The sequence below is a fragment of the Anarrhichthys ocellatus genome, unplaced genomic scaffold (genome assembly GCF_004355925.1).
Source record: "Anarrhichthys ocellatus isolate YVR2014 unplaced genomic scaffold, GSC_Weel_1.0 scaffold107, whole genome shotgun sequence".
Taxonomy (NCBI): Eukaryota; Metazoa; Chordata; class Actinopteri; order Perciformes; family Anarhichadidae; genus Anarrhichthys; species Anarrhichthys ocellatus.
Genome location: NW_022280137.1, coordinates 314,545 through 330,399, shown reverse-complemented (window position 1 = coordinate 330,399; position 15,855 = coordinate 314,545). Strand labels below are relative to the sequence as shown.

The window sequence follows — 15,855 nt, the reverse complement described above, 5'->3', positions numbered from 1 at the left end:
GTGTGTGTGTGTGTGTGTGTGTGTGTGTGTGTGTGTGTGTGTGTGTGCGTGTGTGTGTGTGTGTGTGTGTGTGTGCGTGTACATTGTAGGTGCGAGTGCACTCCAGGCTACGTGGGTGAGCACTGTGATCTGGACTACGACGACTGCGAGGAGAACAAGTGTCAGAACGGAGGCCAGTGCATTGACGCGGTGAACGGGTACACCTGCGTCTGTCCAGAGGGATACAGGTGAGGTGGACATGCAGCAGGAGCTCACACGTACCGGCGATATCAAAGCGTCTGTAATAGTATTTATGCAGTGCATGTAAAGTTTTTTGCGTTGCTGACTTTGTCTCCTGCTCTTTTAGGAACATTTCTAACAGATTCTTACATTGTTTTTAATGTGGCAGTCTTTTTTTCCTGTTTGTCAAAAAAAACACTTCCCTTTCTCCCTGATTCCATGCTAAATGTTTATTTATTTGCAGTGTGTGGTGTAGAAAGGGCTCCCCCTTGTGTTCACTATCAGTTCTTTCTTTATATCTATCTATCTCTCACTATCTCTCCATCTAACATAGTTCTTTTTTAATTACCAAATCTCAGATGTTGAATTGTCCTTGAAAGCACCACCCTGTAGCACCCCAAAATGACAATAATATGATTTTGAAAAAGAAGAATAGAGACAGCGTAAAAAGAGATAAACCTTTATTGTTGCAGCAGCACACGGACAGAAAAAACACAGATAGAAAGATAAAGTAAAGCATAATTAATAAGAGGAATATATATTAAAAATAAACTTCAATTAAATTAAACAAATTGAAAGCCATACAAGGGCATATGCAGAGAAACATTGCACGGTAAAGGGACTGTGGTGTGGTTGATAGCTGTACACCAGACTGATGATATGATTATGATATAACATGTTTGCTTCATAGAAATCAAAGAAACCACTTTACGAGTATTCCTTGTACATTAGTAGTACTTTGGAACTCATACTTAATATATCACTATAATACTTTAAAAAATGAAGTTAAATAACACAATTTCAGGCACACTTGTTGTATTCATTGTGTGTGTGTGTGTGTGTGTGTGTGTGTGTGTTGCAGCGGGTTATTCTGCAAGTTCTCTCCCCCGATGGTCCTTCCTCGCACCAGCCAGTGTGACAACCACGAGTGCCTGAACGAGGCGCAGTGCGTTGTCATGGGAGCAGACCCGCGCTGCCAGTGCCTCCACGGCTACGAGGGCGAGCGCTGCGAGACGCTCGTCAGCGTCAACTTCGTCAACCGAGAGTCCTACCTGCAACTCCCCTCCAGTCTCCTCTCGCCAGAGACCAACATCAGCCTGCAGGTGAGCTTCATACCAAGTCTCATCGTGCAGGTGTTGTTTTTGGAGATCTTGCCGCTGTCATGGTGGCGTTTCCAGACCGTGAAAAAAGCTCTAAAAACCCCACTGCGCACTACTTGCAATGCGCCCAACAACAGAATGACACAGTTAGTGACTGGTCAATGCTTTAAGCACACATCTGTGAAATCAGTATATCAGAATGTGTGAATGTAGTATGATTCAAGTGATTTAACATATAACCCGTGGATGTTTGGCAGCTAAACAGCTACAGGAGGAGTTGGTAGAGAACTAGTCACAGTTTGTGTCTCTTATGTTTTAGCTCACATCTGGTTTAAAGAGGGAACGCAAACCATCAGTTTCGCTGGTTGAATTTCTTTTAGAGACCCAAATGTTGTTGGAGTTTGATTTGTCACAGTAAGTCAGCTCTATCAAATATAATCAATGCTTTAAGCACACATCTGTGAAATCACTATATCAGAATGTGTGAATGTAGTATGATTCAAGTGATTTAACATATAACCTGTTTGATTCAATATATAACTTGGAAAGAATAAAAAAATGCATTTTAGAGACCCCTGGAAATACTGGTGTCAGGAGAACATGCCTGAGCAGGAAAGTTTCCGAGATCCCATTAGAAACATGAAACTTGGGTGGAACCATAAAAATATTACACCATTATTTGCAGGGCAACAATGGAGGAGTTTAAAATAGAGGTGCAGCATTGGCCCGAGACGGAGGAACTATATAAGGCTGTTAATAAGGTGTTCAGAGCAGGGTAGGCAGTTGGACTCCGGTGTCTGCTCGGGTTTACTTCCTACTCAAAGAATAAACTCTCTTGCATCGAACTCTGACTGCTTCCAGTGATTTCTTTTAACATTTTCGGGATTCCAATAGCAGCAAAAAAACAGAGTAGACTAAGTGTTGTAGCAGTAGTTTAGACTTGACAGACTGGCCCAACCTGAGCTTCTGTTTTCCAACAATGTGTGCTAATAGGCACAAGATGGGTTGGTAGAGACCAAAAACAGAGAGTCAATATTGGACTTCTTTACTCATTCAGTCATTCATCCTCCACCCTTAACATATAATTAGGAATTTAAAAGCAGGATAGTTTAACATTGTTGCACTGGTACTTTCATTTTCTTTCGGTCATTAACTCAAACATCCTGGCGTGTTTTCAGATTGCCACAGACGAGGACAGTGGCGTGCTGCTGTACAAAGGGGACAACGATCACATCGCCATGGAGCTGTACAGGGGACGCCTCAGGGTCAGCTACGAAACCGGATCCTACCCTCCCTCTGCTATATACAGGTACATGCACATACAAGCAGAAACGTCCGGCTCACATCCACATGATGGATGATGCAAAGGTTCTCTCTGTCTCTCTCTCTCTTTCTCAGCGTGGAGACAGTGAATGATGGCAGCTTCCACGCTGTGGAGTTGGTCGCATCGGAACAGACTTTGTCTCTGTCCATCGACGGCGGGCCACCCAAATCCATCAACTCCATCAGCAAAGAGTCCACACTCAACATAGACTCTCCGCTGTACCTGGGAGGTAAGGACTCGTCTCTGTGTGTCTGCGTGGATGCCTGACAACTGCAGGGAAGTCTGGTTTATTTGTGAAGATATAGTTGTAAAGAAACAGGAATATTATTTAACATATTATTTTTAATGAATGCCCTTTACATTCACATTGTTGGTCATGTGTGATTAATACATCATAACAGCAGGAAATCAGGCAGATTTGTATTTGTTCTCAGGTGTTGTCTATTGGAGAGGCTCAAGTGGACTGACTTAAAATCCTGGAACTAAAACATGAAACCATAAGTAGCCTTGATGTGCATGTTGGTCCTGATTTGAAATGTGAAGCCCACAAAACAATAATATCACTATAAGCACCTTGATTGGTTTTAGAATGAGCCCTTTTAAGCGCTGGCTGTCTAGATTACTGCTCTCATTAGTGGAGCACCCAAAACTGCAGATCAGAACATCCATCCAGAGGAATTCAAACTAAATCATGTTGGCGTATTTTAATAACAATCTAGTGTATTTTAATCTACCCTCTTATGTGTGAAAGCCATTATATGAAGAAGTATTTGTGCACTCCTGATGTACCCCTCTGTAATCCTTTCCTCCTCCAGGTATGCCAGAACGTGCCTCGGCCTCCGGGGGCCTCTCGTCCCTGCAGCATAGCTCGGGCGGACGCAACGGCACCAGCTTCCACGGCTGCCTCCGTAACCTGTACATCAACGGGAAGCTGCAGGACCTGGGGGCCGGAGTGGGGGCAGGGGCTCCGGGCCCCGGGGCCGCACTGGGCGACGCCAGACAGTGGCTGGGCCACGGGGTGGAGGCGGGCTGCCAGCCCTGCCAAAGGGGCGCCTGCGTCCAGGGAGACTGCCACCCGACCGGGCATCGCGGCTTCACCTGCACCTGCAACCCGGGCTGGACGGGAACGGTGTGCGACCAGCAGGTCAACAACCCCTGCGACGGCAACAAGTGAGTGGTTTTGTTGTGCCTCTGTGTCTGTGTGCCGTGGTTGGGGCAATCACAGTCCTGGTATGGGTTTAACCCTCTGAAACCCCAAGCAGTTTCAGGGCGTTTTTTGCTCCGGTCCCATTTTACTCTCTTTGGCTTTGATTTTAACAGCAATATACAAGTCCTGCACCTCCATGGAAACAGCACAGCCATGGCTAGAAGTAGAGAGAACTTTAAAATGCTTTCTTGACGGAAGCGTTCGTTACACATGATGTGTCCTAAGACCGCCGGAAAGATGAAAATTTGTTGATAATGACTGTTTCCAAAGCTTCTAGGATAAATAGTGTAGTTTGGGCAATGTTTTTAAAGAGAACATGCTTTTAGAGGGTTGAAACCACAGTTTGGCCAGGAGATTTGTACCCCATCTTCACCTTTCCCCATCTCCCCCTCCCCCGTCCTCAGGTGTATCCACGGCACCTGCCTCCCGATCAACTCCTACTCCTACTCCTGCCGCTGCCAGCCCGGCTTCGCTGGCGTCCTGTGCGACGAGCAGGACCAGGACGCAGCCAACACCTGCAGTCCGTCCCGATGCAAACACGGCAAATGCAGAGTGTCGGGCCTGGGCAAGGCGTACTGCGAGTGTAACGGCGGGTACACAGGAGAGGCGTGCGACAAAGGTGAGGAAAAAAACATATTCATCGTTGTTACTAACATCCTTCTAAAAATAATAACTTATTGCCGTAGAAGCTTTTGAATCTAAAGCATGTTTATCTTGTCTTCTAAGCTTCTGCTTGGCTGTCTGTTAGCTGTCTGTGTGTGTGTGTGTGTGTGTGTGTGTGTGTGTGTGTGTCTAACAGTGTTCAATGTCTCTGCATTAAGGCTTCTAACCCGTTGCTTTTTCAACTCAGCATCTCCTGAGCTTCCTCCTAATCCCTCGCGGGGGGTTACTCAGGTGAGACTGCCTGATCACATCTTACTGTCGCCCTCTTTTTTTCAAATATATTTTTTTTCCTCTTCAACCCAAAAGACGTCCAACCACTGCGTCACCTTGGTTTCACCTCATGCAACAAGCAGCTAAAGTAGTTTGCTTTTTTTTGTCATCTTTCAATTTACACAGAGCAATATGAAAATTCAACATAGTCGTATTATCTTATATAAGAATTATTATTTTTCTCTCATCCGAGATAGACAATCTTGTCTGTCGAGTATTAAACTCTTAAGATGTAGAATCTAGTTGTTTCAGGCTGTTCTCATCCAGCATCCGTAGCTATACCTACGAACATATAATGCGCCATAATTCGTAGATATGCCGGGAAATGATTTTGTAAGTTATCCACGTAATCAAAAGCAAAGAAGTTTAAATATCACAAAAGCACACACAAGGCGGGTCAGAAGGGAGGTGGACTGGTCCAACAGCCAGCGATCTTTCTGCCAGGAGACCGCTGTTCGGTCCCCGAGTGATACGCGAAGTCGTCGTTGATGTTTTTGTCACGTAACTTTCTTTCTTCAGTAACGTCACTCCCGTAGTTATTTTAACCCAAACGATGAACTTTCCCTAAACCTTAACTAAGCAGTTATGTTGCCTAAACCTAACTAAAATGTTTTCTGTGAAGATGGGAAGTTTATTTTGAAAGGACCATTTACATGTAACAAGCGTAAATTGACAAGTATTTCTGACTTTTGTAGGAAAACGCACGAAAAACGAGGATAAACTTTTGCGTAGGAGATTGTATGAGGATACGTGGTTTGTTTAGCACAAACTAACTTATATATCAATATCAGTAGTGCATGTGAATAAATTAACTCCTGTTAATTAAGAATTAACTGATACGTTTTACAGGAAGACAAATTATTTATTTATTATTATTATTTCTGTATTCATTAGCTTTGTTTGTATTTTGGACAATGTTTCAGTGTTTTGTAGTGGTGGGATAGTTTCACACGTGTTGTACTCCATTGACCGATTTTTTTCTCAACATTTCCTAATATTTTGCTTCTTTGAAGCATTTTTTATTTATTTTTGCATTGTGTCGTCATCCATGGCGTCCCCCTGTCTCACTTTCATATCCTCGTCTTGTCCTCTCCGCTGACACTTTGAATTCCGGTGAAGTTGTTTTCACCAGTCACGTCACTTTTGCCATCTTCAAAGCGGTTATGTGCGGATAACTCGTTAACTCTGCGTTTCCCTCCTCACGCCCGCAGAGGTGGCCTGCCGAGGGGAACGGGTCCGAGATGTCTACCAGAGGCAGCAAGGCTACGCGGCGTGCCAAACCCAGGAGAAGGTCTCCCGCCTAGAGTGCCGGGGCAGCTGCGCGGGGGGAGCAGACGGACAGGGCACCTGCTGCACCCCCCTCCGCAGCAAACGCAGGAAATACACCTTCCAGTGCACCGACGGCTCGTCTTTTGTCCAGGAAGTGGAGAAAGTGGTCAAGTGTGGCTGTACAAAGTGTTCCTCGTAAAAAAAAGAGCGATTCTCCCCCCTCCAGATTTATATTCTTGCCCGCCTTACTGGATGTCCAAGGTCCCGATTCCTTCCTGAGAAAAACCCTTCACCTTCCACGGTCCCCTCCCCCCAACCATCCCTGTTTTTTGTTTGTTTTTTTAAACCCTTAAAAAAAAAAGGCAAAAAAAAAAAAAAGAGAAACAACTAAAAAAGAATTTTGTTTCTTTGTCAGTGCTGGACTGATGATTGATGCTTCCTCGGTGGGGATGTTGAATTGTATTGTAAAGTACAAAAACAGACTTATTTTTTATTATGAAGTGGAGAAAAAGACAAAAAAAAGACAAAAAAACACACAAGAGTTGACTTTTTCCTTACTTCTTTTTCTTTGGTCGTGACGACTCTGACGGCGTGCCACGCTTGTCTCTTCCCCCGGGATGGCCGACCGCCTCCCCATAGACTTCCTGCTTCCCGTCTGTGAGTTGTGTGTTTTTAGGAGTAACCTTAATTGGTAGTACCACGGACTCACCGCTAGGAGGAGCTGCATTGAGAGCACGGGAGACGGCGGGCAGCGATAACCCCCCCCCCCCCCCCTACAACACGAGGAACCACCACTGTAGACCCCCAGAACCCTCGGAGACTGTGTGCACGATCCCACACACAGCTGTGGTCAAACTCCTGTTATTTCTTACAGCTACTGAACAACACACACACACACACACACAAGTGCTCTCACATGTAGAAGAGTTACACATAATACCTGCCAGGTTGGATACAGTACACTCTGTTTATCTACCCCCCCTCCCCAGTCATGAATGACAAGTATTTATTGTATCATAAATACCTGTACTTATTCAGTAGATCCCATATGTATCAATCTGATTCTTTTAATATATATTAATTTATATTTGTCCTTATTTTTGTATTAAAAAAAGACATAATCTGTCAAGATAGCTGAACTAACAAAATGGTGTTCTTTATTTTGGTTTAAGAGAATTTTGTTTTTTTTGGATCACTGAAACTATTGTGCTTGCCAGAGATCTTAGTTACATTTTAATCTGCAAATGTGACGTGAAGACATTGTATATTTTTTTGTCGCGTTTCCTGAGAGTTTGTACTGTGCCATTGCCAGAAGGTCTTTATATTAGAGTATAAATGTATAGATCATTTTCTTCCCTACCTATGTATTTCACACACACAATCTCGTGAGTAGCATTGACCCTAGGGGATGCTTAGGAACTGTTTTTACCTTTTTAACAAATTTATGCTTAAAGAATACTGTGACTTTTTCTAAATGAAACTACTTTGTTAGCCCCTCCCCCACCCCCCCGGTCTCCGATGTTAACATGTTGCTGCTAAGTTTTTGTACCGTAGACTTGGATCCTGATCTGTATGTTATATAGAACTTCCTGCTCCTACTGTACGGGGGCACCTTGTGTAACAGATAAATACGTCCCCGTCCCCCTCTACACATGTGCATTGTGCTTTATATTCCCCTCTTCTCCATCCCCAGACTAATGTCAGTTCCCTGACTGATGTTTGTTTATTAAACACAATATTTACCTCACACCTTCGCCTTTTCTTTTTTGATGATCGAAGAGGTCCAAGTTGGAAACGTTCCCCTTCGATACGTCTTCATCAACACACGCAACTCTTCTCTCTCAACAAATTAACCTTCCCCGATCTCATATGCTCCTCCACTTTCCGTTAGAGGAATTTTGGAGCATGCACATAACTGTGAAACCAGTTTAGTCCCACTATACTAAATGCTAAGCCGGTTACGGTTTCTCATTGCCAACAAAACCAATGAAAAGAGTCAAAATAACAATGCCCCCCCCTGCCCATTATCTGCTGTCTGTGTAGCCAAAGCGTGATATAGTTTATTCCTCCGTGTGCCGGAACCTTCATTGTTGTCCCAATACTATTATAAACACATCAATAAGGTTGACCGTATTTGTTCGAGGTAATCCCACACAGACCGATTTGCTGCTGTAAATACTAGCATAGTTAGCGTACCAAATGCGAATTCATCCGCAGCTGTAAATAGTCCCCAAGAAATGCACTATTTGGTCCTGTTTTAGTCACATATCCTGAAAACAAATTTTGTTATTTTATTTAATGTCATTTTATTGTGATTTGTTTGTAAATATTTTTTTCCTTATTCATAAATACACTGCATATTTGTGCATGAACAAATCAGCTTGATAGACAAGGTAGGAAAGTCGGAAGTATTGTGGGATGGACCAACGCATTTGTCGTCTATTCATGGGATTTGTTAACAAAAGAAATGCCAGCCCCATCATATAATGTTTTTGTATTAGAGGTAACAGGAGATTAATGTGTGTTTACGCTCAATGTCTTAAAAAAACTATACTTACGTTGTTTTAGTCGAAATTCTAAGAATGTACTATTTTTTAAGTTAGACTCACAGAGGAGACAAAGACACACTAAACTGAAAACACTGGATACATCTTTCCCTCAGTAGCAGCAGGCTTCAGCTAGCGGCTAACGATGACAACAACTTCCTTCAACGTGGATGACTAACCAGAGAATACATACATTGTTGGAGTTATTAGTTTTATAAAGTCTCTAAAAACACGATGGATTACTGAGCGTCTCAAAAAGGACCGCACCGCCGGAGCCCTCGTTGGAACGCTACAGCAGTGACGGAGCGGAGGCCATTTTGAGTTTCTAAACTGCAGCATTCCAAATTGATTTAAAAACAAGTAGTAATTGGAGTACTTTGATGTCACATGCGACAGAAGGGTTTGGGTTTGTCACCCACCTGTACTACGGCCTCTCACTGCCGTCAAGACAGCCTCCATTTTTTTTTTAAACACGGTGAAGCTAGTTTGTTTTGTTTTTAAGAGCCGACTTCAAAATAAATGCCACATTCTGGTGAATGCCATAGTCAATTTCCCATTCATTCAATAAGTCAGTCAGTCCGTCGATAAAAAAATAAACACATAAATTAATTAATTAATTAATAGTAAATAGAAATGCATAAATGAATAAAACAGAATGTGTTTTCCTTTCCTTGTAATGACCTGAGAGCCAGATGTGTCTCTGTGGAAAGGCTGGGACAGTGTCTATTCCAACCATGTTTTAAATTATTTTCAATTAATAAATGAGTAATTTATTGAGAAACTATAATCATTAAATGAAATTAATAAATGAAATATACAAAGACATCAAAAAGTTATTGATGTGGTTCCATTGTGTTTAGCAGCTGTTCGATGAAAGGTCAGTGTACGTGCAGCCCCACATATCAGTCTACCATCGTGGACAAAGCTGACTACACAGTGCTGAACATACTCACTCTTCTCATGTGCAGGTCACTTGCCCAATATCAGACAGAACTCGGTGGAGTGGATAGATCGAAGTCCCGGACCCAGGCAAGGCCACCACAGGGTGATGGAGGTCAGATGTAATGTCACAATCTTCAGTAGGAGGGCTCAGGGAGAGAGATTTTTGAGCTAAAATGATCGCTTGTGTGTAATACGGGTCAATGGGCAGAGAATATATACTACAGAGGGTGGCTTTAAGACACTACTCAAAAAGCTTCCAAAAAATGCTAAATATTTTTATTTGAATATGCAGATCAACAGCTCTATCTGCTGGTGTGCGGCGTCATTACAAGTTCAATTTCATTTTAATTCAATATATTTTGTACAGCCCAAAATCACAAATTTGCTTCAGAGAGCTTTACAATCTGTACACATACGACATCCTCTGTCCCAGGACCATCATATTACAAGTGACTGTAATATTAGGATTTATAATTCATGGACACAAAAACGAGACATGCTGGCTACAAGTATGATTGTTGACGCGTCGGAAACAATAGTCATAAGCTATGTGTGCAAATAACCGTCTCAGCGGTAGAACAGTAAAACAGCGGCCTCAGTCATCTCTTTGGAAGCGCTCCAGCCTTGGTCTATTCCCAGTCTGTCCCAGTCAAAGGATGGGAAGTCCCCACACTGCTCAGGGTGGAAATATCCGCCTCCTCCTATACAGTACTGGAGACACACACACACACACACACGCCAACAACAACAGTATTACTACACTGTCTATCATTTTCTGTGTTGACTGACCGACAGCAGAGGTGTGGGACTCACATGTTCGGTGTTGCAGCCAGCAACACTGGGCTTGACCCCGGAGCAGATAGCCATGGCTGCACGTTCGTTGTTTATTGCTCTGAATGTGATGAAACCTGGTTCAAACTCCCCTTTTCACAGAAACAGAAAAAAGTTTTTCTTGTTTACATGGATGAATTTGGTTAAGTTAGTTAATGTCTTAGCAATTTTATAATTTGAGGGTAACCTTTAACCTTGAAAAGTAATACAATGTTTATTAATTCAAGCAAAGCATTATAGCGAAGAATCTCTGTTATCTCTATTTCCCTCTCATTACATTTACCTCTTGACCTGGGTCCGTATAACATTCTGGTGGACTCTCTGTCTCCATGGTCATACACAATAGGAACAGACGGCCCTCTGTTGCTGCATGAGCCAACGTTGTATCTCACTGGATATTGCTGGAGGAATGTGACAATATACAATACATATATAGTGCCGTTACTGACGTACGCGAGATACGTGACAAATAAAGCTCTAGCATGAATTCAGCCAGGAAGACTAATCTTGCATGCCTAAGCCCGTAGTTTATTTCTCATACATCTGCCAATCACTCATTATTTCCTTGCTGTTATTGTTGGGGCTGTTGATCATGATATCAGCTGTTAAGATCAGCTGGTCTCTCACAAAAAATATTATGCAGTTTGGTGGAGCAATTTGCGAGATTAGCCGTGGACAGACACAGAGATACACACACACTCATGCACACACTGGACCGATCTCACTATCTCCCAGTTGGCGATAATAATAATAAATACAATAATTATCTTTTGTAAAACTAATCTGAATACGCAAAGTAACTTGTAACTACCTCAAAATTGTACTTCGTTACTTTACACCAGTGTAACTTTAAAACAACCACACAACTAAGTCACCTTGAAGAGCTGAAAGAGGTTCCCTCCATACAGGCGGAGGAAGCGGTTGTCAGTGTGGTAGCGGAGGATGGCTGCCAGGTTCCAGTGCTCCAGTGGGAAGTTGTTGGGAACGTGCCATACAGACATGTCTTGTGCCACGATATCATAGTATCCTGGATTCTGGGAAACCGCACACACTATTGTCACAACTCTTTTTTGTGATTTAGATGACATTTAACTTTTCTTTTTTTTGCATCAGTCAACATTCAGTGGATTTTTTTTTCATTGTGCTCATTTTTTAGCTTCTCTGGCCTTTACTTTTTATTGACAAATAAGAAGATAAATGTAACTTGACCAGTACCGATGTTCCAGTAAGCACAATACAGCTCGACTAAATGTTGTTTTTAAATCTGAAAATCTTACAATCACAAAAGTGAATGAGTGTGAATTGTCCCACTCAACACTGCACTGTGGAGAGTGAAGGAGACTGACACACCTGTACAGTCCTGACGAGACGATCTAATCAGACACGATCATTGAAAACACCTGTGCAGGTGTGGGAGCTTAAAGCCCCAACACACCCTGAGTCTTTCCCCATAGTTTTCACTTTCACTGATTGATAAGACCGCTTCTCATGACTGTGCGGGTGTATACAGATCTACACTGTTATGATGATATTTTTGGTTGGTACAAAGTCATGCAAAAACCATGGAAGAAAAAACAGTTAAGATAACAGAAGAGGGTTGATTAATATTTTGTACGCAAGTGACCGTAATCGTAATGTGGAGGAGTGACGTAGAGACGTTGTATACGACTCTGGTAGCGGAAGTGACCTGTCGATCACAAGGTAGCCCCGCCCTAAAGCATACTCTGCTTTATGGTATATTTGACTCTAAATGGACCATAATTTACTAAATAAACATCGTGCTGTATTGAGGAAGACTTGAAACTAGAGATTGAGACCATAAACTCATGTTTACAATGTTTACTGAGGGAATAAATCAAGAGAGAAGTAGAGTCATTTTCTCATAGACTTCTATACAATCTGAGGAGTCGCCCCCTGATGGCCATTAGAGAGAATGCAAGTTTAAGACACTTAAGGACTGACTTCACTTTTCAGATCCGGAGGTTGCCGCCTAGTTAACAGTGATGTGTCAACGTGTAAGCAGCATTTTACTTGTTTATTAGTTGTAGGTGTTTGAGGTGGAGCTAGTTTTAGATACTTAATATACATTTCGGTAGTTTAGTCCAGTGCTTCCCAACCTGGGGGTTGCACCCCATCAAAGGGTCACAAGATAAATATGAGGGGATGGAAAGATCTTTCTCAAAATCTTTCGGTGTTTTTTTGTGAAATATTGGATGATTTGTTATTAAAGTGAAACCATGTGGAAAGGGGAAATCTGTCTTTGGTAGAACTGCTTAATACACTGAAATGTAACACCCAGCTGGACACCACTTCTTGTTATTCTAGAATCTTAAAAGTTTTAAATCTGAAATTAACCAGTAACTCCCACTTTCAGATAAATAAAACAATATTTCCCCCTGAATTATAGTAGAGTGGAAGTTGAAAACAATTGCACATATAGCCTGCCAGCAAAGTACCTCAAATCACACTTGAATACAGTACTTTAAGAATTTACTAAAGTAACCTTCAGTAAGTGCGATTATTTTCCACCACGCTCACGTACCTTGAAGTCGTCCGAGGTGGCGCCCTCTGCTGCTCCGAACGTGTTCCTGTTGGACCAGTTCCCGTCTCCGTCTGGCAGGTCAGCGTTGTTGCCCTGCTGGCTCGACCAGCGATCGCCCACCGTGCACCTCCCATAAACACTGTTCTCATGGACGCTCGCCACCAGGGTCCAGCCGCCGCCCGCGGTGGTCATGTCACAGAAAGTCTGGTAGACCATGCCATTAGCAGTGGTCAAGTAGTACAACCCATCTGCCAATATTACAGTAAATGTTATAGGGGAAAAAATGTTTTATAGTGGGTTGCAACACCTTGAATTAATGAAAAACTGTTGATCAATAATGTGTTAAATTTGAAAGTATTGTCCAGAAAAACACCTTCTTGTTCATTATATCTGTTATTGATCTCCTTACAGCTCCTCGCAACATATGTGGACCTGCTCCTTAATTTATCCAACTGTTCGAAGTTTGTGCTAGTGAGCTTTTCCGTCATCTCGGCCATATTTGCGGCTTCTGTGTGGCTGAGCTCCTCGTCTTCTGAAAGTAAAGCAGATCTCACTCAGATATGAAAGTGATGTGGGAAAGTAGAGTGTGTGTTGCATGACCTTTACCTATTTGTGGAGAAGGAGCAGCTGCAGAGGATGCATGATCCACTGTCATCCACACCACCAAAACCACCAAAACTGTGTGGTGCAACATCTCTGTGGAAAAACATATACAATATACCTAAACATTTAAGATGCCATATGCTTTTGTTGTTTTTCCTTCTTCATTCAATGACTCACTGATACTGAAGCTGGTCTCTCGATTTAAATAATGGTTCTCTATACGACTAAACTATTTAGGAGTATTTGTGTCCTGAGCAAGAAGAAGAGAATGAAGTCAACCCCGAGCTTCTCTGTGTTTTGCTTTGGTAGCCGGTCCGGCAGTACGTGTATGTTTGTGTGTCCCGCTGACTAGACCGACGGCCAACAGCCAATGTAGCGTAGCGCCCACCCTCCGGTCCCCCTCTGGTAATCACTGTGAGCTCTGTCCGCACTGTTGCTGTTGTTTGCGCTGTTAGCTGTTAGCAGCCGCCACCATGTTGAGCTGTGCGGAAGCAATCCCTCAATCAATGATTGCTCTGAATTTTTTCCACACAATATAAAAAATACACATTACGTAATGTTTACTGATGTTTTTAATCTAAATGCGCATGTTCGTTTTCCTCGTTATTGGTTACAGACTGTATATAAGAAGTGGACGTCATCACCAAGATGTCACCCATTATTTTTTTTGACTACTGTTTTGAAGCCTCGAGCTCGTCATTTCAGACATCGCCATCTTTGTTTATGGTCGTCGCTCCCTGATTGCTATAGAGTGCTGCAGGGATGAGTCCAAAAAAAACAAAAACATGTTGAACGGGTCTTTAGTTAGATGGCTGAAATAAGGTCTGTGCTTAACAAGAGCTTAAGAGATTTTAAAGTTTTGTTTTACGACATAAAATACACCAGTAAATATGCCTCTTATGAATTTTGAAGCTTTTACATGTCAAAATAAAAGTCTTTGCTAACAAGTGGCTAAAGGAGACTACAAAATGTCACCACATCGGCTACTCCGCCTTTTACAGCCTTGTTGTGTTACTCGTGCTCATGCTACAGTGGTGAGGTTTGTTAGCATTAGCTTTCTACATTTTGACCTTTACACTGGTGAAGTGGTCTATACTCATTTTAGAATATATAGAAATACAATACCGTTGAGCTGAAATTGTTCATAGTTGTGATGTAAATTGGAGAATTAAAAAGGTGTGTTTTCCTAAAGAAGGTCTGTGAGCATGTTATTCAAAAGCAGGATAATGATTACGAATATCAAAAATAGTAGAACATTTTTTTTAGTTTGCTGCGCTATTTTCTAATAGCTATATTATATCTGCAAGTGTCATATCTAGTCAGTGAAGCAGCGGAGAGAACATTAAGTTACTGTGAGGAAATACGTCTTACTGCACAGAAAATGATCATCAATGTGCTCTTTAATAAAACCTGAACAAAAACAAGTCAACTTACCTCAATGAAAGTTGTAACCCTGCGGTTTAAGATTCTGTCCTGGGCTGGAAGACCTTCGCTCTGCAGCCGGACCAGGATCTTATCTTTACTTGACAGCCAGTATAACAATGATGCATTTGTTATGGCGAATGAGACTCGAGATGATCGTTAATCATCAACAATTGATAGATGTTATCTTTACTGTTGCCACATGTTGGGCTCTCCGGAATGAGATGCTCTCCTGTAGTGTTATCAGTGGGTGAAGAAGTAGCACGTACCGCAGTGTAGAAATACTCTCTTACAAGTATTAGAACCGGAATATACTTGAAGGACCAAAAGTATTCATTATGCAGAATGGCCCATCTCAGAATGATATATATTATTGTGACATAATTATTGTGATTACATCAATGTGTACATTACATGGTGGAGCTAATTGTTTATAGCTGGTGGGATTTGTGCTTGTGTTCAGTTATTCGTCCAAAATGTCTTTGTTGTTGACAAATCTCACACTCTTTGACTGAGTTGTATTCTTTATGATGCCGTTTTCTATCTTGACTAATCCCAATGTGAAAGTGTACTTTTTATGTTATTTTACTAAACTCAAATCCTCTAACGCAACTAAGGGAACAGGTTCTGATTCCTGCCGCTGGATATGACTTTATCCTCGAATGTATCGGGATTGTTTCCTGACCAGTAAGACTCAAACCATGACGACTCTCTCTCTTTGTGTGTGTGTGTGTGTCTCGCACTGGTCTATTTTTAGAGGTTAGGCGGACACTGTGAGAAGCGTTCACAAATAATTCAACTGCTCCACACGGCAGCAGGAATGAAAACCGGCAGCCAGCTGTGTCCTCCCAGCTGCCCCGGCCACATGTGGCTGTTCGCTGGGACTTCTTGTTGATGAGGTCTTTTGACAAATAATT

General features: G+C 42.3%; 2 protein-coding genes across 4 annotated transcripts in view; one reads left to right on the top strand and one right to left on the bottom strand.

The window, feature by feature from the left end:
* slit2 (slit homolog 2 (Drosophila)) overlaps positions 1–9,213 on the top strand; it is an 85,957-nt gene extending 76,744 nt beyond the window's left edge. Inside the window, exons 30-36 of the mRNA XM_031876310.1 lie at positions 90–227; positions 1,082–1,322; positions 2,498–2,628; positions 2,718–2,872; positions 3,459–3,813; positions 4,255–4,469; positions 5,995–9,213. Of these exons, the coding sequence (XP_031732170.1) occupies positions 90–227; positions 1,082–1,322; positions 2,498–2,628; positions 2,718–2,872; positions 3,459–3,813; positions 4,255–4,469; positions 5,995–6,251 (1,492 nt within the window). The 3' untranslated portion in view covers positions 6,252–9,213. The remainder of the gene's footprint in view (positions 1–89; positions 228–1,081; positions 1,323–2,497; positions 2,629–2,717; positions 2,873–3,458; positions 3,814–4,254; positions 4,470–5,994) is intronic.
* Positions 9,214–9,337: 124 nt separating this feature from the next.
* LOC116399258 (intelectin-like) lies at positions 9,338–15,039 on the bottom strand. 3 transcript variants are annotated; one of them, XM_031876267.1, is made up of 8 exons: positions 14,951–15,039; positions 13,520–13,609; positions 13,287–13,442; positions 12,914–13,161; positions 11,247–11,405; positions 10,655–10,772; positions 10,354–10,463; positions 9,341–10,251 (listed from the first exon to the last, which is right to left on the bottom strand). In XM_031876267.1, the coding sequence occupies exons 2-8, from the start codon at positions 13,605–13,607 to the stop codon at positions 10,108–10,110; spliced, it is 1,023 nt and encodes a 340-aa protein (XP_031732127.1). In that variant the 5' UTR covers positions 13,608–13,609; positions 14,951–15,039; the 3' UTR covers positions 9,341–10,107. The 3 variants fall into 3 exon arrangements, with proteins under 3 accessions (XP_031732128.1, XP_031732127.1, XP_031732126.1); XM_031876266.1 differs by having other exon boundaries at positions 9,342–10,251; positions 13,287–13,445; XM_031876268.1 differs by lacking the exon at positions 14,951–15,039 and having other exon boundaries at positions 9,338–10,251; positions 13,520–13,607.
* Between the last annotated feature and the right edge of the window lie 816 nt (positions 15,040–15,855).